The 22,505-nt window shown below is 43.4% G+C and overlaps 1 protein-coding gene across 1 annotated transcript in view; it reads right to left on the bottom strand.

The window, feature by feature from the left end:
• Positions 1-10,069: 10,069 nt before the first annotated feature.
• The window catches only part of LOC311116800 (sarcoplasmic/endoplasmic reticulum calcium ATPase 1-like), a 69,741-nt gene continuing 57,305 nt past the window's right edge, over positions 10,070-22,505 (bottom strand). The window contains exons 14-23 of the mRNA XM_084191838.1: positions 21,236-21,355; positions 20,806-21,024; positions 20,046-20,381; positions 19,542-19,762; positions 19,195-19,397; positions 18,084-18,169; positions 17,084-17,217; positions 10,783-10,900; positions 10,563-10,680; positions 10,070-10,150 (exon numbers count right to left, since the gene is read on the bottom strand). Coding sequence (XP_084047964.1) covers positions 10,107-10,150; positions 10,563-10,680; positions 10,783-10,900; positions 17,084-17,217; positions 18,084-18,169; positions 19,195-19,397; positions 19,542-19,762; positions 20,046-20,381; positions 20,806-21,024; positions 21,236-21,355 — 1,599 coding nt within the window. The 3' untranslated portion in view covers positions 10,070-10,106. The remainder of the gene's footprint in view (positions 10,151-10,562; positions 10,681-10,782; positions 10,901-17,083; positions 17,218-18,083; positions 18,170-19,194; positions 19,398-19,541; positions 19,763-20,045; positions 20,382-20,805; positions 21,025-21,235; positions 21,356-22,505) is intronic.

Consider the following 22,505-nt stretch of genomic DNA (forward strand, 5'->3'; position numbering starts at 1 on the left):
AGGACAGGATACCGTTTGGTCAGAATGAGTAGGTAAGTCCTTTGCAACTATTCAAAATCCAGGACTGCAAGGAAAAAGAGGAGAGGAGGGAAAGAGAGATAAAATGAAGGAGAGAGAGTCTAGAGGGAGAGCAACAGAAAAACAGAGAGAGATTGTAAAAAACAGAGAGAGAGTGAGAGAGAGAGAAGGCAATTATTTATGAGTGAGTCAGAAGTTCCATGCTGCCATCCAGGGCTTCTGTTCTGTGTGAGCCACAGGCCCAGGAGGACAATCAGGCAGTTGTCTCTCTCATGCAGGGCAGGCCTGAGGCAGCCTGGAGCCCACTGGAGCCCTGCAGTGGAACGAACTACCTCACACTGATCCTAACAAGGAAGGTACCCACATCCTCCCTCCAGTGACGCCGGCTCTGGGATGGAATAGTAATAACCTTGGGTGTTGGTGTGTGTTGTGTTTGTCTGACTCGGCATGACAGAGCACATACATAAGCACACACAAACAGTAACTTCCCACCAAATCTGATAGCACAGAGTAAACATAAGAAAACACAATTTAAACCATAAGCATAAATGCACAGCATCAAATCCCTCATTTTAATTAAGCAGCATTTAATGTCGTGGGAGCTGCAGCAGGTATGGTGTAGATGGAAATGAAAATAAAAATATCCATCAGTCCTTGAACTTGGGAGCAGTGGCGGTTTTACACGGAGGCCGGGGGAGGCCCGTGCCTCCCTGGAAATTTCCCTGGCCACCCCTGTGGCCCCCCCGTGCTGACCAAATAAAAAATTATGAATTTATAACTATTTTACACGCGAGCGCCAAAAGCGGAACTAATGCAACGCTCTACACGGCAACGTTCTACACGGGTAAATTAGAGTGGCGCACCCGAAGGTCGAAGGTAAGCAAAACGATTTAATATCATAAGTGACTTGTTGTTCTTGCACATAGCCTACATGTTCCTTTTGTTCCTCACACATAAATCAAATCAAGTTTTTAAATGTCTGGTCTCGATTTGTTTAGAAATGTAATCATATCTAAGCAAACTCATCGAAGCAGAAGCAAATATCCAAATGTTAGTAGGCTATCCTTGCTAGGTCTACACAATGTTGTGATGTTAACCACGTAACTTCATCCGTCTTGGCTGTTGCATCGCGATAACAAATACATTTTTAGTAAAGTAATCAACAGGTTATCTGCCAGTGTTAAGTAGGGAGGGATGGTTAGGTAACAAAATGTAATGAATGCCCCTACGTTTTTTCTTCTTCTAATAGTTATCATGAAACGAGGAAGGGACATAAAGTCATTTTTTGCCCCAGCAAACAAAAAAGTTAGATAGAGTTTATGATTTTATTCTTTTGAATTATCTCTGCCAAACATCTATGTACTACAAATCTTAAAGCTCCACAGATGTTTTATGGCATCCACTAAACCTCTTTAGATATTTGTAAATTATACAGTGTGATACCTTTCAACGAAAGTTTATTTTATTTTTTACCAACTATGATTTTTCCTTTTGAAAACAAGCAAAGCAAGAAAAAAAAAGAAACAAAATCACTCCAATCATTGCACACTTGTGTCGTTCAGACTTTGCAGGTCCAGCTTTGACATGATGATCTAACTAACACTAATATTGTAACTAATATTGTAACTGAAATATGTATGATCCTATGATGAGCGATTGCTTACTTCCCTTTCACTCTTAAAAAATTACTGAAAAAAAATGTGTATAAAAAGGTATATGTAGTATATGTTTGTTTAGTGAGCATTCATGCTGTCATTTTTTCCTAATGTGAACTATGGTGGAAATGTGCTGTCCTAAATGGACTTGCCCATATATGTTGTAAAGCCTTTTTTTGTACACCTGCTCATCAACTGACAGTGAAGTACACAAAGACACAGACACACACACACACCTGTAATATTCTTGTTTTCATGTTGTTGCTGATATCCATCAGTGTTGTTCATATTGCTACATTGTGTTGACATGATTGTTGCTTTTAAACGAATGTTAACTTAATGTTTATTGTCTGCATCCTATTAGACTACTGGATGTTAATGTGTAACACGTTTCCCTGTTTATGTGCTTTAGCAATACTGTATGTCAATATGGTCATGCTAGTAAAGCCTCTTTGAATTGAATTTCTTTTCTGATTTGGTTTATTTTACCTAAATGGATACAGGGTAGTGTGTTTTGTTTATAAATCACTCAGAAAGTTTTCTTTCTTAAAACAAAATGTGGAATCAACTGTCCACAGTAGTGGGGCTTCCATAAATAGGAAATGGCACATTGTTGTACCCTTTGTTGTATCCTGGAGTTTTGTTCACATTGAATATGAACCCTGTATTTGTACCCTGTACTTTTTATTTTATTTTTATTTTTTTATTTTTTCATTTTTATGGCACTATCTCTCTTGCATCTGCACTCTTGTACAAAATACGTGTTATAATAAATGTCATATGATTTTAAAGTAAAATAAAGTTTATAATCTTTGAATATCATGTGTTGCCAGTTTTTTTATGCGTGCCCCCCTGATTAAACACTGGCCCCTCCTTGGCCCCCCTAGTAAAATGTGTCTAGAACCGCCACTGCTTGGGAGTGTTTGTAAGGCCTAGCACTGAGGGGGAAGACACGTTGCCATGGGTAGGGAGTCTCAAACATATTACATGGACTTGGCCACCAATAACCTACAGAGAGACAGCTCCATCTTCTTCTATACAATATCAAGCCTCAGATGCACTTTCAGTTGAAATGTGTGGGTGAAAAGAGGGCTAGGGCAAAAACCTAAATGTGCACCCAGGGGGCACCCCAGGACTGAGTTTGGAAAACCCTGATCTAAGGGCTGGTCCAACTCAATAATGTTTGCGACCACAAATAACAATTATCTGTATCGACCCTGTTTTCATAAACATGGATATCGACTTTTCTGGCACATTCGATGCCACGCATGGCCTACCCAGTATCGAAGGCTTGGCAATCTCTGAGTGTGATTAAACTTTTTGGTGTTTTGTAAAAGATGTCCCTGTCCATAAATCAAATGGCCGCTGTTTGGATTGATTGACTGATTTTCTTTGTCAGTTAAAACAATGACATTTACACACAGTACAAATATATTTTTTAAAGTGACCAGGATTGCACAATAAAGGCGGGGACTTATTTCCATTTTGGTCCCTATTTTTTACATAAATACATATACAATTACATAGATACAGACACATTACAGAGATACAGACACATTACAGAGATACAGACACATTACAGAGATACAGACAAAAAATGCTCAACCTCCAGATGAGTATGAGGGGGGGAGTTTAAGTACAATTCTTACAAGCTTGTTTTGGCTGGTCTGTAACTTATTCTTTAGATGTTTGGGGCTTCTGGTAAAGCATAATCAAAGTGACACTGGACTAGCTCACTTGCCAGTCTTTAGGGTGTCTATAGCTAGGTTTCCATCCAATTGCCGACAGATATTCATGTGAATATTCTAAAAACATTATGCACATTTTCCCATCAAAGTTGTTTCCATCAAATTGACAACCCTCCCCTATTTTGGACCACCCCCAATATCTGCAGTAATGGAACGATAGTGTTTCACAGTATTACTAACCCCCCAGTGTTGTGATTGGCTGTGATATTCGCCTATTGATTGTGTTGAAAAGTGCAAATCAATCCCAGAACAACAGCAAAGGACCTTGTGAAGATGCTGGAGGAAACAGGTGCAAAAGTATCTATATCCACAGTAAAACGAGTCCTATATCGACATAACCTGAAAAGCCGCTCAGAATTGAAGAAGCCACTGCTCCAAAACTGCCATAAAAAAGCCAGACTACGGTTTGCAACTGCACATAGGGACAGATATCGTACTTTTTGGAGAAATGTCCTCTGGTCTGATGAAACAAAAATAGAACTGTTTGGCCATAATGACCATCGTAATGTTTGGAGGAAAAAGGGGGGGCTTGCAAGCCGAAGAAAACCATCCCAACCGTGAAGCACGGGGGTGGCAGCATCATGCTGTGGGGGTGCTTTGCTGCAGGAGGGACTGATGCGCTTCACAAAATAGATGGCATCATGAGGAAGGAAAATTATGTGGATATTTTGAAGTAACATCTCAAGACATCAGTCAGGAAGTTAAAGCTTGGTCGCAAATGGGTCTTCCAAAAGGACAATGACCCCAAGCATACTTCTAAAGTTGTGGCAAAATGGCTTAAGGATAACAAAGGTATTGGAGTGGCCATCACAAAGCCCTGACCTCAATCCTATAGAAAATGTGTGGGCAGAACTGAAAAAGCGTGTGCGAGCAAGGAGGCCTACAAACCTGACTCAGTTACACCAGCTCTGTCAGGAGGAATAGGCCAGAATTCACCCAACTTATTGTGGGAAGCTTGTAGAAGGCTACCTGAAACGTTTGACCCAAGTTAAACAATTTAAAGGCAATGCTACCAAATACTAATTGAGTGTATGTAAACTTCTGACCCACTGGGAATGTGATGAAAGAAATAAAAGCTGAAATAAATAATTCTCTCTACTATTATTCTGACATTTCACATTCTTAAAATAAAGTGGTGATCCTAACTGACCTTAAACAGGGAATCTTTACTAGGATTAAATGTCAGGAATTGTGAAAAACTGAGTTGAAATGTATTTGGCTAAGGTGTATGTAAACGTCCGACTTCAACTGTAAATATTAGGACGAGCAATGTCTGAGTGGCATTGACTAAAATACAGTAGAATACAGTATATACATATGAAATGAGTAAAGCAGTATGTAAACATTATTAAAGTGACCAGTGATTCCATGTCCATAAACATAGGGCAGCAACCTCTAAGGTGCAGGCTTGAGTAACTGGGTGGTAGCCGGTCTGATGGCCTTGAGATAGAAGCTGTTTTTCAGTCTCTCGGTCCCAGCTTTGATACACCTGTACTGACCTCGCCTTCTGGATGATAGCGGGGTGAACAGGCCGTGGCTCAGGTGGTTGATGTCCTTGATGAACTTTTTGGCCTTCCTGTGACATCGGGTTCTGTAGGTGTCCTGGAGGGCAGGCAGTGTGCCCCTGTGATGCATTGGGCAGACCGCACCACCCTCTGGAGAGACCTGCGGGCAGTGCAGTTGCCGTACCAGGCGGTGATACAGCCCGACAGGATGCTCTCAATTGCACATCTGTAAAAGTTTGTAAGGGTCTTAGGGGCCAAGCCACATTTCTTCAGTCTCCTGAGGATGAAGAGGCACTGTTGCGCCTTCTTCACAACAGTCTGTTTGGGTGGACCATTTCAGATAGTCAGTGATGTGTACGCCGAGGAACTTGAAGCTTTTCACCTTCTTCACTGCGGTCCCATTGATGTGAATAGGGGCATGCTCGCTCTGTTGTCTCCTGAAGTCCACGATCAGCTCCTTCGTTTTGTTGACGTTGAGGGAGAGGTTATTATGCTGGCACTACTCAGCCAGGGCACTCACCTCCTCCCTGTAGGCTGTCTCGTCATTGTTGGTAATCAGGCCTACTACTGTTGTGTCGTCTGCAAAGTTGATGATTGAGTTGGAGGCGTGCTTGTTCACGCAGTCATGGGTGAACAGGGAGTACATGAGGGGGCTGAGCACACATCCTTGTGGGGCCCCTGTGTTGAGGATCAGCGTAGTGGACCCAGGGCCCCAAGCTTAATGATGAGCTTGGAGGGTACTATGGTGTTGAAGGCTGAGCTATAGTCAATGAACAGCATTCTTACATAGGTATTCCTCTTTTCCAGATGGGATAGGGCAGTGTGCAGTGCAATGGCATCATCTGTGGATCTATTGGGGCGGTATGCAAATTGAAGTTCCCATTATATGGCATGTTTTTGAATGCATGTGTGTCCCTGAGTAATACTCAGGCTTAATTCCACACACTTCAGTCGTGCTCACTGTAGGCTAGGTGTGTTGCTACAATCTAATCTGGTCCTCAGGAAAGGCTCAGGTAGTGACTCATCAACTTTATCCTCCATGTAACCCATTGGAGAAGGTCAGAGGGGAGGGACCTCTGGCTTTCTCACCCAATGGCTTTTGAGGAGGAGAGGATGCAAGGAGTAAGCAATTTAGATTTTCACTCATTCTCAGTTCTCCCAATCAGCATTAAAACCACCTGATATGATCTGACAGTGTTCTCATCACTACCCATTATATGGTTATTTTGTTTTGTGTCACCTACTGATGTTTTGGCCTGGCCATCTAAGGTAAAGTGATAATGTGAGTCATTGTGTCTTCAGACTGGAAAATTATACAATATCGCCCTCTGCTGGTAAGATTCAATTTAGGCACATACAAACATATAGTCCAAACTTCTACCCTCCAAGATATTGTATTAATAAATTATAATGATATACTATTAAGCAGATGCTTTTATCCAAAGCGACTTAGTCACGTGTGCATACATTTATGTTAAGGATGGCCACAGCGGTAATCGACCCCACGACGCTTGGCATTGCAAGCACCATGCTCTACTGATAGTGTACAGATCTTGTTTGTCCCTCTATCAAATTTAACAAGCAAACCCAACCCATCTGATCCAACATATTACAAAAAAATTTAAGGAAACAAACCTCTGAATAAATAACAAGATAAATAATATTTATTTCCATGTCTTTGTCAAATATAAAATTGTGTCCACAATTAATATTAACAAGGCAATACAGAGAATCCTTTATTTCTGAGTGGTGAGATTCAGGCTCCAGCAACCGGTGAATGTTTACTATTGGTCGACAGGGAGAATGGTCCAACGGGAGCAGAGCCAACTCTAGATTGGTGACTACCTCACTGATAATGCATCCATGGATGCTTATGTTATTACAGCACACGATGCCAAACGTTAGCCTGATAGTCCCAGATCTGTTTCTGCGGTTTGCCAACTCCTATGGCCGTTGTCAATTGGCAACTTGGCAAGACGGCACAAACAGATCTGGGATCAGGCTATCCAAGCGTACCATGGTTATAAGAGGACCACCTTCATAACGGTTTGACACAAATGGCTAACATGGGGTCTCTGGAGCCTGCAGTCACACCAAGCCTTTCAATGTACACACATAAACCTTCATTACCCAGGATTCATCACTGTTCATCGCCTAAACCAGACACAATTCATTTAGAATTCTCTAACCATATTACCTTCATCATTTTTCTCATCATAACCATGATTCTTGTTTATTTTACACATCGTAATTTCTTTCCCTAAAGTAAGACACAAAACCCCAGCAACCGTAAAAACAAACAGTAACGATGAATAAACAACCTTTTTCTAGTCTACAAAAAAAATGTAGATCCTTAGATGCCAAGATGTGCTCAAAGAAAAAATGTAATGGTTGGTTCTCTTGCTGTTGGTAAGTAAGTAGGTTTCATTGATGCCATGTAAGTTATCAAAAGATCTAATCTAATATACTGTATAGGTTATTAATTACAGTAACAAGGTATCCATGCAATCGTTTTTCTTATTTTCCTTTACAGAATTCAAGGATTCAGTAGTAAATAACAAGGTACTGTACAAACCCACATCCCTGCTGGACAGCCTGAGTGCCAGCATGCTATAGGTCGCCATCATGATCTGAGGCTGAGGACCAGCTAGGAAGCACACAGGGGGTCCTGAAGCCTTCTGCCACTGTTAGGCTATAGGACAGGTAGAGAGCTACTGTATTGGCCTGGTAGTAATCTCAGATCCAAAAGTTGTGCTGGTTAGCTAACAAGAGTACCCTGGTAGATATTTTATAAAGAGTAATAGAAAGACTAATATCTTTCCTTTATATCAAGGTGTGTTAGGTCAGTGGTGAGAGATAGCTGGTTGTCTAACGTTTAACTTAAGTGCCAGTCACAACTGTTTGCATGTGACAACTATATGCAGTTCGTTGATGAAATCAAACCGGTCTGATCCGGTGTGGTCATACTGCTTGGTGCTCTCACCCAAGTTGACTTAGAAAGTGACAGAAGGCTCAACAAGCACACAACACTACTAGGCCCAATCCCAAAATCGACCCCTATACCCTACACCCTATGCACTTGTGGAGATCTGACTGGATTTGACAGGTGTAAGCAATATGGTAATAGCTCCACCTTGCCCTCTGATAGGCTAGGTGGACATTTCATCACATTGTTTATACCAATCCAATCCCTCAGATCCCCACAAGTGCCTAGGGGTCGATTTGTGAATGGGCCCTAGTGTTTCTGCTTCCCTCCAGCACACAGAGCACAATGGCTCCACAGCAAACCCCCAAAACAAGAGCTAAAGCAACAATCCAAAACCTCCTGGGTTCATTCATTCAGTCAAATACATTATTATTACATGTTTTAAAAACAATACCCAATAGTTAACCTGTGATGCAAAAAGCACTGGCACTAGCGTGGCGAGCCCACAGAGCAGCACAAAGACAAGGCAGAAGAGCTTGGAGTAAGCTTGTCTTACTGGACATGCACTATGGATAGTGATGGTGTATTATTATTATTATTATTCAATAAGATCAAAACTAAGTAACAAGGCATGAAATGATCTTACTGTACATAATTAAAGGGCTAGAGAGGGTTCACATGGTTAACAAGGGTTCGTGGGTCTGGCCTGGGAGTAGAGTGGGAAGGTATGGGAAATAGGCTGGAACAAAAATACATTCATTATTTGACCCTACTAGGTCCAAGTGGACATACAGCATGTTGGGAGCATTAAAGTCTTGATTTGATTGATATGTGTGCATGTTCTTATGTGTGGGAGAGACAAAGGTCTCGAACTGATGAAGTCTGGCCAATTTAGCTGCCTCTCGCTTGCTAATTCTCCTCCTCACCCTCCTAAGCATCCTTTCCAAAGTATATTTTGTGTATCTAGTGTAGTAGTAGTACTCCGCAACTACAGTTGTGATTTAGGAACAGAGTTCTTCTGGAATGGATATGGGAGGAGGGGAGGGACGCGCAAGTGCGCCAGTGTCAACACTGAAGGTTGGTTGTGAGGCTGGACGGGTTTATCAGAATAGTCTGGGCAGAGTGGGTGTAGTCATCATTTCACGTTTAATCTTGGTTGCCATGTCTCTGGGCTGTCTCCGGCTCCCCATTAAGAGCTAAAGAAAGCGGCCAAGCAGCAGAAAGCTATTCACACATTCAGGACAGATAGGCACACGCCTCCGCACACTACACTGCACCGCCCAAGCCTGGATGAGTCAGAACTCAGGCCCAACGCTGCCTACCTGCTTCCTAAACAGAGAATGAAAGAGTGAGAAGAGAATGGTCGATGGGAGAGAGGAGAGCCAAAGAGCAGAAATCAGCTCAATATACAGCAAACAGAGAGAGGAGAGAAAGGGAAGGAGAGAGGAACGTTGTGGTACACTGGAGCCGGAGGAGCATGTAGTTGTGATGTGATGGTCACTACCATTAGCCTGACAGAGCGGCCCGGACAACTTCCCCAACAGTGTGGATCTGGATGGCAGAAGCCTTGGCAGACAGAGGGGTTACTAAAAGGTGGGATGGACACATGGGTACTTGGCAGACACTTCAGGCCGAGCAGGGTGGTTCCTCTAGCTGCCCGTTGGTAGTATCTTCTCCTCCAGTTAGCATGCCAGGCTCTTTGTCTGTTGTTGGTACCATCAATACTCTCTGTAGCCTCTTCCAGGGTATGCCCCTCTCTCTCTATGCTGTACCAGCTCCCTCTCTATCCCCACAACAATCCCCCAGCTGATTGACCCCTCTCCTCCTAACCCTCTCCCTCTCTCCCCCCACGGTCCACTTATTGCATGTTACTGTACAGAGTCAAAAGCAATAAGCTGAAAGTTTTAAAAAGCAATAGGAGTCCTGGATGTGTTTTGCAGTGTGTCACGCTTTCCTGGTCCTACGTGAACATGGGCATGCATTCGTTCGTTGGTTCATACACACACACACTAACTCGCTCATTCACTCTCACACACGCACATGCATACCATCGCACGCTCGCATACAAACACATGTGCACACACTTGCACAGATGTACTCTCGGTTTCATGCATGCCCTGCTCGTTTCTAATGGAGGTTGGGCATGCAGGACTGGGGGGAATGAGGGAACGGAGGAGATGGGCATTTCTTTAAAGGGGAAGGCGTGTGTGTGTGTGTGTGTGTGTGTGGGGGGGGGGGGGGGGGGGGGGGTGTCTTAATATTTCAGCTGCCTCTTCCTGTACTTCTTGTCCTCGTTGTCTATTGGGGAGAAAAACAACATCAGTAATAATACCACATTTCACATTAATGTCTACATGGATGTGTCCATGCATACGGCTTAACCATGAGGCATAAAAACTAATTCATGAGAGGGGTAAACTGAAAAGTCAAAACCCAGCGAGTTTTAGCTAAATATGCAGGTTCAGAGAGGTACAAGGAGGAAGCAGAGAACAATCAGAAAAACAATCAAATAAAGTACCTTTTACAGAAGGCGAGAGGAGAGAACGTTTAGGCTGAATAAGGAATGCAGAAAAAGAGAGGAAAAATAGGAAAACTGTCACTTTTGGGGGGTTCTAGAAGAAATGCTATCCCTAACCCTATTGTCTCACCAAAGTCTGGTATATTTCCTGTTTTTGCACAGGAAGCTACTTTTAGAAACTGTGAGTCGTACCGTCTAAGTGATTGCGGGAGATGTACTTGAGGGCCTCATCCAATAGGATGACAGGGATGGAGATCTTCAGGACCACGATCCACTGGCACCAGGATAGAGGGGTCACCTGGAAGATCAGCTGGACGGCAGAGAAAAGAGGGGTGGACCAGGTCAGATAGAGGGATACACTAGAAAGCATACTATTGCTGACGGACAGAACCTATGTATATGCTGTACTCACAGGCAGGGGCTCGACGTAGAGGATGAGGAAGTGGAGGGACAGGGAGAGGACTATGGCTCCCAGCAGCCAGAAGTTCACCCAGGGAGGCATCCTGATCAGGGACTGGTTCTCAGACAGACTAGGGGCAGGAGGAGGAGAGGCAAAATTAGAACAAAACACACCAACACTGTAATTACTGTATTCATAGCCAAGACAACTACTGGACCCAGAACGGGTTAGCAAGGGCAGCAAAACATGTTCTACAGGACAATTATTACATTGCAGATGTATAAGGTCTGGGCCCGTATCCACAAAGCGTCTCAGTGTAGGTGTGCTGATCTAGGATCAGGTCCCCACCTGTCCATATGACCTTATTCATTATGATCTAAAAGGTGAAAGATTGGGACCTGATCCTAGATCAGCACTCCTATTCGGAGAAGCTTTGTGGGTACAGGTCCTGGTTTACAGTAGTCTATACTCTAATGACTAGCCTAATAAAACTAATACAACTCTCAGAATCAGGGTGACATACTAGAAGGCCAAAACATGAATGGACTGACTGCCTTATAAATAAATAGTTATTCTGTACTGTTCACATGACTCTTCCATAATACATATACATACATGAGGTAGTCACCTGGAATACATTTCAATTAACAGGTGTGCCTTCTTAAAAGTTCATTTGTGGAATTTCTTTCCTTCTTAATGTGTATACAGAAGATAGCCCTATTTGGTAAAAGACCAGGTCCATATTATGGCAAGAACAGCTCAAATAAGCAAAAGAGAAACTACAGGCCATCATTACTTTAAGACATGAAGGTCAGTCAATACGGAACATTTCAAGAACTTTGAAAGTTTCTTCAAGTGCAGTCACAAAAACCATCAAGCGCTATGATGAAACTGGCTCTCATGAGGACCGCCACAGGAATGGAAGACCCAGAGTTACCTCTGCTGCAGAGGATAAGTTCATTAGAGTTACCAGCCTCAGAAATTGCAGCCCAAATAAATGCTTCACAGAGTTCAAGTAACAGACACATCTCAACATCAACTGTTCAGAGGAGACTGTGTGAAATCAGGCCTTCATGGTCGAATTGCTGCAAAGATATCACTACTAAAGGACACCAATAAGAAGAAGAGACATGCTTGGGCCAAGACACCCGAGCAATGGACATTACACCAGTGGAAATGTGTCCTTTGGTCTGGAGTCCAAATTGGAAATGTTTGGTTCCAACCGCCGTGTCTTTGTGAGATGCGGTGTGGGTGAACGGATGATCTCCGCATGTGTAGTTCCCACCATAAAGCATGGAGGAGGAGGTGTTATGGTGTGGGGGTGCTTTGCTGATGACACTGTCTGTGATTTATTTAGAATTCAAGGCACACTTAACCAGCATGGCTACCACAGCATTCTGCAGCGATAGGCCATCCCATCTGGTTTGTGCTTAGCGGGACTATCATTTGTTTTTCAACAGGACAATGACCCAACACACCTCCAGGCTGTGTAAGGGCTAATTTACCAAGAAGTAGAGTGATGGAGTGCTGCATCAGATGACCTGGCCTCCACAATCCACCGACCTCAACCAAATTGAGATGGTTTGGGATGAGTCGGACAGCAGAGTGAAGGAAAAACAGCCAACAAGTGCTCAGCATATGTGGGAACTCCTTCAAGACTGTTGGAAAAGCATTCCTGGTGAAGCTGGTTGAGAGAATGCCAAGAGTGAGCAAAGCTGTCAGGGCAAAGTGTGGCTATTTGAAGAATATCAAATATATTTTCATTTGTTTAACATTTTTTTGGTTAATATTATTCCATATGTGTTATTTAATAGTTTTGATGTCTTCACTATTATTCTACAATGTAGAAAATAGTAAAAAAATCAAGAAAAACCCTTGAATGAGTAGGTGTTCTAAAACTTTTGACCGCACAAAGTTTGTGATCACTTAGAAATTGCCTTGTTTTCGAAAGAAAATAAATTTTTTGGTTCATTAAAATAACATCAAATTGATCTGAAATACAGTGTAGACATTGTTAATGTTGTAAATGGCTATTATAGCTTGAAACAGCTGATTTTTAATGGAATATCTACATAGGCGTACAGAGGCCCATTATCAGCAACCATCAGTCCTGTGTTCCAATGGCACGTTGTGTTTGCTAATCCAAGTTTATCATTTAAAAAAGGCTAATTGATCATTAGAAAACCCTTTTGCTATTATGTTAGCACAGCTGAAAACTGTTGTGCTGATTAAAGAAGCAATAAAACTGGCCTTCTTGAGACTAGTTGAGTATCTGGAGCATCAGCAATTGTGGGTTCGATATAGTGTGTGTGTGTGTGTGTGTGTGTGTGTGTGTGTGTGTGTGTGTACGCCTAGTTGCAAAGAAAAAGCCATATCTCAGACTGGCCAATAAAAAGAGAAGATTAAGATGGGGAGTCTGAGATATGGCTTTTTCTTTGCAACTGTGCCTAGAAGGTCAGCATCCCGGAGTCGCCTCTTCACTGTTGATGTTGAGACTGGTGTTTTGCGGGTACTATTTAATGAAGCTGCCAGTTGAGGACCTGTGAGGCGCCTGTTTCTCAAACTAGACACTAATGTATTTGTTCTCTTGCTCAGTTGTGCACCGGGGCCTCCCACTCCTCTTTATATTCTGGTTAGAGCCAGTTTGCGCTGTTCTGTGAAGGGAGTAGTACACAGCGTTGTACGAGATCTTCAGTTTCTTGGCAATTTCTCGCATGGAATAGCCTTCATTTCTCAGAACAAGAATAGACTGATGAGTTTCAGAAGAAAGTTATTTGTTTCTGGCCATTTTGAACCTGTAATCGAACCCACAATTGCTGATGGTCCAGATACTCAACTAGTCTGAAGAAGGCCAGTTGTATTGCTTCTTTAATCAGCACAACAGTTTTCAGCTGTGCTAACATAATTGCAAAAGGTTTTTCTAATGATTAATAAACTTGGATTAGCAAACACAACATGCCATTGGAACACAGGACTGATGGTTGCTGATAATGGGCCTCTGTACGCCTATGTAGATATTCCATTAAAAGTCAGCCGTTTCCAGTTACAATAGCCATTTACAACATTAATGTCTACACTGTATTTCTGATCAATTTGATGTTATTTTAATGGACAAAAAAAATGCTTTTCTTTCGAAAACAAGGACATTTCTAAGTGACCACAAACTTTTGAACGGTAGTATATATATATATATATATATATATATATATATATATATATATATATATATATATATATATATATATATATATATATATATATATATACACACACACACACAGTGGGGAGAACAAGTATTTGATACACTGCCGATTTTGCAGGTTTTCCTACTTACAAAGCATGTAGAGGTCTGTAAAAAACAAAAATCCAGAAAATCACATTGTATGATTTTTAAGTAATGAATTTGCATTTTATTGCATGACATAAGTATTTGATCACCTACCAACCAGTAAGAATTCCGGCTCTCACAGACCTGTTAGTTTTTCTTTAAGAAGCCCTCCTGTTCTCCACTCATTACCTGTATTAACTGCACCTGTTTGAACTCGTTACCTGTATAAAAGACACCTGTCCATACACTCAATCAAACAGACTCCAACCTCTCCACAATGGCCAAGACCAGAGAGCTGTGTAAGGACATCAGGGATAGAATTGTAGACCTACACAAGGCTGGGATGGACTACAGGACAATAGGCAAGCAGCTTGGTGAGAAGGCAACAACTGTTGGCGCAATTATTAGAAAATGGAAGGAGTTCAAGATGACTGTCAATCATGCAAGATCTCACCTCGTGGGGCATCAATGATCATGATGAAGGTGAGGGATCAGCCCAGAACTACACGGCAGGACCTGGTCAATGACCTGAAGAGAGCTGGGACCACAGTCTCGAAGAAAACCATTAGTAACACACTATGCCGTCATGGATTAAAATCCTACAGCGCACGCAAGGTCCCCCTGCTCAAGCCAGCGCATGTCCAGGCCCGTCTGAAGTTTGCCAATGACCATCTGGATTATCCAGAGGAGGAATGGGAGAAGGGCATGTGGTCTGATGAGACAAAAATAGAGCTTTTTGGTCTAAACTCCACTCGCCGTGTTTGGAGGAAGAAGAAGGATGAGTACAACCCCAAGAACACCATCCCAACCGTGAAGCATGGAGGTGGAAACATCATTCTTTGGGGATGCTTTTCTTCAAAGGGGACAGGACGACTGCACCGTATTGAGGGGAGGATGGATGGGGCCATGTATCGCGAGATCTTGGCCAACAACCTCCTTCCCTCAGTAAGAGCATTGAGGATGTGTCGTGGCCGGGTTCTTCCAGCATGACACCCAAAACACACAGCCAGGGCAACTAAGGAGTGGCTCCGTAAGAAGCATCTCAAGGTCCTGGAGTGGCCTAGCCAGTCTCCAGACCTGAACCCAATAGAAAATCTTTGGAGGGAGCTGAAAGTCCGTATTGCCCAGCGACAGCCCCGAAACCTGAAGGATCTGGAAAAGGTCTGTATGGAGGAGTGGGCCAAAATCCCTGCTGCAGTGTGTGCAAACCTGGTCAAGACCTACAGGAAACGTATGATCTCTGTAATTGCAAACAAAGGTTTCTGTACCAAATATTAAGTTCTGCTTTTCTGATGTATCAAATACTTATGTCATGCAATAAAATGCAAATTAATGACTTAAAAATCATACAATGTGATTTTCTGGATTTTTGTTTTAGATTCCGTCTCTCACAGTTGAAGTGTACCTATGATAAAAATTACAGACGTCTACATGTTTTGTAAGTAGGAAAACCTGCAAAATCGGCAGTGTATCAAATACTTGTTCTCCCCACTGTGTGTGTATATATATATATATATATATATATATATATATATATATATATATATATATATATATATATATATATATATATATATATATATATATACATATATATATATAGGGCTCCAGAAATACAGATGTATTTTGTTCAATAGAGATTAATTTGCTTACATCGTTTTGTGTACAAATAGGCTAATTCACTTGGGGCTAATCACTGTGGAAGGGAAAACTCGAAACCAAAACCACAACACTAGCCTACTGTTTGTTTTGTGCCACTGCATTTTGAAATGTTGTGCATTTCTCTCTTCCTCCCCTTCTCTCCATCTAGGCTACTCAGAGCGCAAAGAGAGAAACAGGGGCAAGGCAAACACAGGGAGAAACAGGGGTAAGGCAAACACAGGGAGAAACAGGGGCAAGGCAAACACAGGGAGAAACAGGGGTAAGGCAAACACAGGGAGAAACAGGGGCAAGGCAAACACAGAGAGAAACAGGGGCAGGGAAAACACTTTCATGCAGGATCAGGATGCCACAGTTTGACCAAATCATGGTTTTATCTGCCCCAAAAATAGAATGTTTTGAGTGAAGTGACCTGCTAGAATTTGTAACTCGCATAGATGCGACCACATCCAAGCGTGGAAGTGTAATTTCCACCTCTCCAGTGTGTATACCAGCTCATGTTTATTGCCTATGTTTTATGCCTAGTGCTTATTTGACTCATATACACCTTGCTTTATATGACAGCATTATTTCAAAAGGATTTGAGGGTTAGTTTAAGATTTGGGAAAAACAGGGCAGTGGATCATCATGAGATGCTGTTGAAGAATTTAAGCACTGTATAAAATCAGCAGTGCAGTTGATAGCCTACTGTACCGTGGATTGCTGCATGTTCCAAAATTAATATTACCATTGTGATGCATAATTGCCATGGTAATTTGGAATGCCCAGGCAATGAGCATTATGGGTAATAGGTCTAGAGAAGTGGATCGTCTGCGTCTGGGCATGATTATTGCTATACCCACTGAGCGGCTGGACTTACGCTTTGATAGGCTTTACCTTGGAAGCGAAATTACTTCATAATGGAATTGACATGATGCAATAGTAACCATGTCATTCCAAACACAAAAACTGGGAAAACACAAAACACCGCGGAATATATGTATGAGGACGGATGCACTTCTTTTGAGCCTGAAATGAAGAAAATCTGCCCAAAATTGTAGGAGTAGACCCTCCTGCAGCTTAGAATGCTTAGCGTATTATAATATACAGTAGATAATATATATATATATACCATTTAGCAGATGCTTTTATCCAAAGCGACTTACAGTCATGTGTGCATACATTTTATGTACGGGTGGTCCTGGGAATCGAACCACCTATCCTGGCGTTGCAAGTGCCATGCTCTATCAACTGTGCTACAGAGGACCAACAGATATGGACCAACATATATGTATGTATAATCATATAGATATGTTGCCCTCTAAGTACAAGATGCTGCTGACTGACCTGTTGAGGGAGTTGAACATCTCTATGGTGACCAGCACAGAGAGGGCCATGGTGGTGGGGTAGCGCGACTCAAACACCTCACAGTCGATGCCCTGGAACATGGGGTTGTCCTCCGAGCACTGCATAAAGTGTCTCTGAGAAGAGGAGAGGACAGCAGTGAGGTAAACAGGCTTCACAGCATATAGACAACATGGGGTTGACCTGCATGCACTCATTTAAGTGTCTCTGCGGAGAGGGAGAGGAGAGAGGTGAGGTAGGCTTCACAACACATAGACAAGAGAAAGATACATTCATTGCACATTGGAGTATTATTCCAAAGTTTCTTACACGTCCTGAGATGAAAAAGACTGACTTCATGCAAGTCAACGACCAGAACACTCGAAGCACTGTGTGTGCGTGCGTGTCCACAGGAAGTGACCTAACCTTGCGACCTGCTTAGATCTGACACCGCAGCAGCTGCAGGAAACCCTCGACTCAGCTCTTCCTCTGTTCCCCCTTTCCTTCTCTGACATTTTTCCTTCAGGGGACCCTTGGACTCAGTTCACTCTTCCCTCCCTCCTCTGTTCCACCTCTTTCTCTAACATTTCTATTTCTTTCCCTCAGACCACGTGTCTTATTCTCCGCCAATGAACTCTCTACTTTCTCTGAATTCTATTTCTGTCTCTTTGTATGATCCCAGACATCGTCGTCATGGCAAATAGCTGATGGGGTAACCGGGGGTAACCGTAACAACAGCCAAATATAGACCATAACTGTGCTAAGTGATAAAGCACCATCCCCTGGGGATGGATGCTATTGAAAACACAAATAAACATGAGGTGATTGAAAAGTTACTGTTTTCCTGAGAATAATATCTATTTCTAGAGGCAGCAGAGAAAAAGGGTTGACCTAGGTCCTATTCATTAGGACACAGTGTAGCAAAATGTTTTGCAAAAATGGTTTTTAACTAGCAGGACATGTTCAAGCAGACCCTAATGTAATGGTGTTTGTCTCCACTCACCAGCTGGTAGAAGGTCACATTAGGGCCTTCATCATCAAACAGGTACCACCAGGTGGCAGCACCCACCGTGCCCAGACCAACATACCCTGCAGGAACACACACAGACAGAAAGACAGTCATAGACCAAGCAACAGTGAGAGCCAGGTCAATCACGTTTTAACCCCCAATGTTAGGGATGAAAGTCACATTAAGGATAGTCTCTAACTAGATGTACTTTACCATTCGGCCATCAGATTTGCCACAAATGCTCCTTATAGGACACATCACGGCACTCTATACTCCTCTGTAAACTGGCCATATCTGTATACCCGTCGCAAGACCCCCTGGTTGATGCTTATTTATAAAACCCTCTAAGGCCTCACTCCCCCCTATCTGATACACCTCCTGCAGCCCTCATCCTCCACATACAACACCCGTTCTGCCAGTCACATTCTGTTAAAGATCCCCAAAACACACACATCCCTGGGTCGCTCCTCTTTTCAGTTCGCTGCAGCTAGCGACTGGAACGAGCTGCAAAAAACACTCAAACTGGACAGTTTTATCTCCATTTCTTCATTCAAAGACTCAAATCATGGACACTCTTACTGACAGTTGTAGCTACTTCGCGTGATGTATTGTTGTCTCTACCTTCTTGCCCTTTGTGCTGTTGTCTGTGCTCAATAATGTTTGTACCATGTTTTGTGCTGCTACCATGTTGTGCTGCTGCCATGTTGTGTTGCAACCATGCTGTTTTCATGTTGGGTTGCTACCTTGCTGTGTTGTTGTCTTAGGTCTCTCTTTATGTAGTGTTGTGGTGTCTTTCTTGTTGTGATGTGTGTTTGGTCCTATATTTAAATATATAATTTTTTTAAATCCCAGCCCCCGTCCCCGCAGGAGGCCTTTTGCCTTTTGGTAGGCCATCAATGTAAATAAATATGTCTTCTTAACTCACTTGCCTAGTTAAATAAAGGTAAAATATATATATTTTTTAAACATTAAAATATAAAAAAAATAGCTAGCATGAAACTTTGATTATGGCTCGCGAGATTACATTACAGATACAAAGATGAGTCTGAATGAGCAACTCTTGTTGTATTTTAACCAGTGTCCAGTGGACCAGACAGTGTCTCACCTCCGATGGCCAGATATCTGAAGAACAGCCATCCAGAGATGAGGGGCTCCTTGGGGTTGCGGGGGGGCTTGTCCATGATGTCCAGGTCTGGGGGGTTGAAACCCAGGGCAGTCGCAGGGAGACCATCTGTCACCAGGTTGACCCACAGCAACTGTACCGGGATCAGAGCCTCAGGCAGACCCAAGATGGCCGTCAGGAAGATGCTTCAGACAGAAAGAGTAAACACACATCAGAAATACATAAAGAAAACAACAACAGTCAGCATTCTTGAAAACTCTGGTTAGGAGACTTGACATAGGAAAATGTGTGTGTGTTTGTTTGCAGTGCATGCATGCATCTCTTCTTACCAGACGACCTCGCCGACGTTTGAGGAGATGAGGTATCGTATGAACTGTTTCATGTTGTTGTAGATGGCTCTGCCCTCCTCTACAGCCGCCACAATGGTAGAGAAGTTATCATCAGACAGAACCATCTCAGAGGCTGACTTTGCCACAGCCGTGCCCGAGCCCATGGCAATGCCAATTTCTGCCTTCTTCAAGGCTGGTGCGTCGTTCACCCCATCACCAGTCTGTGGAGGAAAGCAAGAGTATTTAATTATTTAATAGGGTGTTATACAGACATGCAGAACTATTTCATTGTCAAAGCAAGTCAGAATAGATTGGCCCATAATGAGTTATACAATAAATTAGATCTAACATTTGATCTATGTATTCATTGATTTATTTGCACACCAATTAAATAAGGTCAACATCAATCTAGATCTAGTCACAATTATACTGAAATGAGGCACTGAGCTCCCAGGCAGTTGAATGAGACAAAGGGGTGGAGCTGTGCATTAACCCTCTACTCACCATGGCAGTGATCTCATCAAACGACTGCAGGTAGCCCACGATCTTGGACTTGTGGGCTGGCTCCACGCGGGCAAAGCACCGTGCCCGCTTCACAGCGTCTCTCTGGGACTCTATGGGCAGGTCGTCAAACTCCCGGCCTGTGTAGGCCTTGCCCATCACATCCTCATCCTCGCCGAAGATACCGATGCGTCGGCAGATGGCCACAGCCGTGCCCTTGTTGTCCCCGGTGATCATGATGACACGGATGCCCGCCTCGGCGCAGAGCTGGATGGCGCCAATCACCTCCTTCCTGGGCGGGTCCAGCATGCCCACGCAGCCAACGAACGTTAGGCCCGTCTGGACAGAGCGAGGAGGGGATGCGGAGAAGAGAGGAAGAGAGGAGGAGGAAGAGGAGGAGAAGAGGGGTAGGAGGAGGCAGGTAGAGGAGGAGGATGAGGGAATGTCGAAAAGTGAAGACAGTAGAATGTGAGCACCAGATCGATGAATGAGCAGCACCCAGTCAGGCATCAGAATACAACCTGGATGCAACTCAAGATAAAGGATAACGGGTGTCAGAGTAAGTGGAGCTCACCACATACAAATGATGATGATCATTATTATTGTATTTAAGGTGGATGATCTCTCCTTACATAGAACATGTCTATAAAAACAAAACAAAACTCTCTCTGCCCAGTTCTATCCATGCGCCGTCTCTGACATAGCAAGATGGTTCGCACACAGAAACCAACAAACACTAAGCTTTTCCATCTCTCTCTTGTACCTCGTACTCAGCGAACTTAGTGGCGTTCTCCAGATCCATGTCTTCCTGTTTTGGTGGTGAATCCCGTGTGGCCATGCCCAGGCATCTCAGTGTGTCCCTGCCCGTGCCCCAGTCCCTGATCAGGGAGGTCAGCTTCTCTCTCAGGGGCAGGGTCAGCGCCACCTTCCCTGTGCCAACACGCAGGTACTGGCAACGCTCCATCACACTCTCTGGGGCACCCTGTTGGAGTGGAGGGGTGGAGTGTGTGTGTTTGTAGGGAGAGGGAGGTACAGGGGTCAAAAGGACACACAAGGTAAAAAATGACAACAAAACAACTTGGACATCCAAGCTCCCATCACTCTGGCTTACAGAGAAAATGCATTGATTCTGAAAATGTATTATTAAAGCATGTAAGAGATCTGTTGCCTGAGGGGTGTGTGTTTGTGTGTACCTTGATAAACATCTTGCTCCCAGAACCTGGTTTGCTAGTGGGGGTACAGTACACGGACATGGACTTGCGGTCGCGAGAGAACTCCAGAGTAAACTCTTTCTTCATCAGCTGCCTGATCACCTGGTGTGTGTGAGTGTGAGTGTGAGAGTAAGAGAGAGAGAGAGAAAGTGAAGAAAAGAGAAAGAAAATAAGAGAGCGAAAGAGAGAGAGAGAGAGAGAGAGAGAGAGAGAGAGAGAGAGAGAGAGAGAGAGGGATAGAAAGAGAGAGCGAGAGAGAGACAGAGTGTTTATTCCAGACAGGCGTGTTAGTGGGCAGCTGTCATCCTGTCAGTACCAGGTGGGGGACTGGGAGGCTTGACTCTGCCTTGGCTGTGTTGTTGTTGTTTTGATGGAGCGGGCTCTAATGGGCCAGGTGGGGGACTGAGACTGGGAGGCTTCTCTTTGGCTGTGATGCTGACACCTGATGGATGAGACACTCCAGCATCCTATCTACTCTGGACTGAGACTGGGAGGCTGTGTTGTGTTTGTGATGGAAGGGGCTCTATCAGACTAGGACCCGTATCCACAAAGCCTTTCAGAGTAGACCCGCTGATCTATGATCAGTTTAGCCTTTTAGATCATAATTAATAAGACAGATCCTAGATTAGCACTCCAGGCCCAGATGGGTGACTGACTGGGAGGTCTGGTTGTGTTGATGACACCAGATGGATGGTACTCTAACATCCTGTTTGGGCTCAGACAGTCAGCCAAAGGCACCAGACACAACTGGGCAAGTCTGAATATATATAGTTTTTTGTATATGAAGTGCCAGGATCAATCTGGGCTGGACAGGACCCTCTGTCTATGTAAGTTCTAGTGCCAAACAGGTGGTACAGAGGTACACTTTGATTTTACAAGGGACCCTGAGATCCCTTAGTGGGTACAACTCAACTTGGCCTTAAGGCTTAAGCTTGTAGTGAAGTGCAAGGTTAACATAGAAGGTATACGGCCCTGCTTTCACATCCTTAAAAATCTGCTAAATGTCCAACTAATATGAATCAATGCATCATACTGATCAAGCTGTAAATAATCAGAAATGGTTGGTTAGGTTTGCATTGTCATTTGTGGATACTGATGGAGCCATTTTCCTTGCTCTCTATTTCCTAGTGTCTAGTTATGAAGTACCACTAGGTGTCACCCTCGTTCCAGTCCGCATGAAGCTCAGTGTTCTCAGGCTGGTAGTCAGTCAGATATAACCACTATTAACCATCATCCCAAATCCCTCCCTCCC

Source organism: Coregonus lavaretus (assembly GCF_964263955.1).
Source record: "Coregonus lavaretus genome assembly, contig: HAP1_SCAFFOLD_650, whole genome shotgun sequence".
NCBI classification, from domain to species: domain Eukaryota; kingdom Metazoa; phylum Chordata; class Actinopteri; order Salmoniformes; family Salmonidae; genus Coregonus; species Coregonus lavaretus.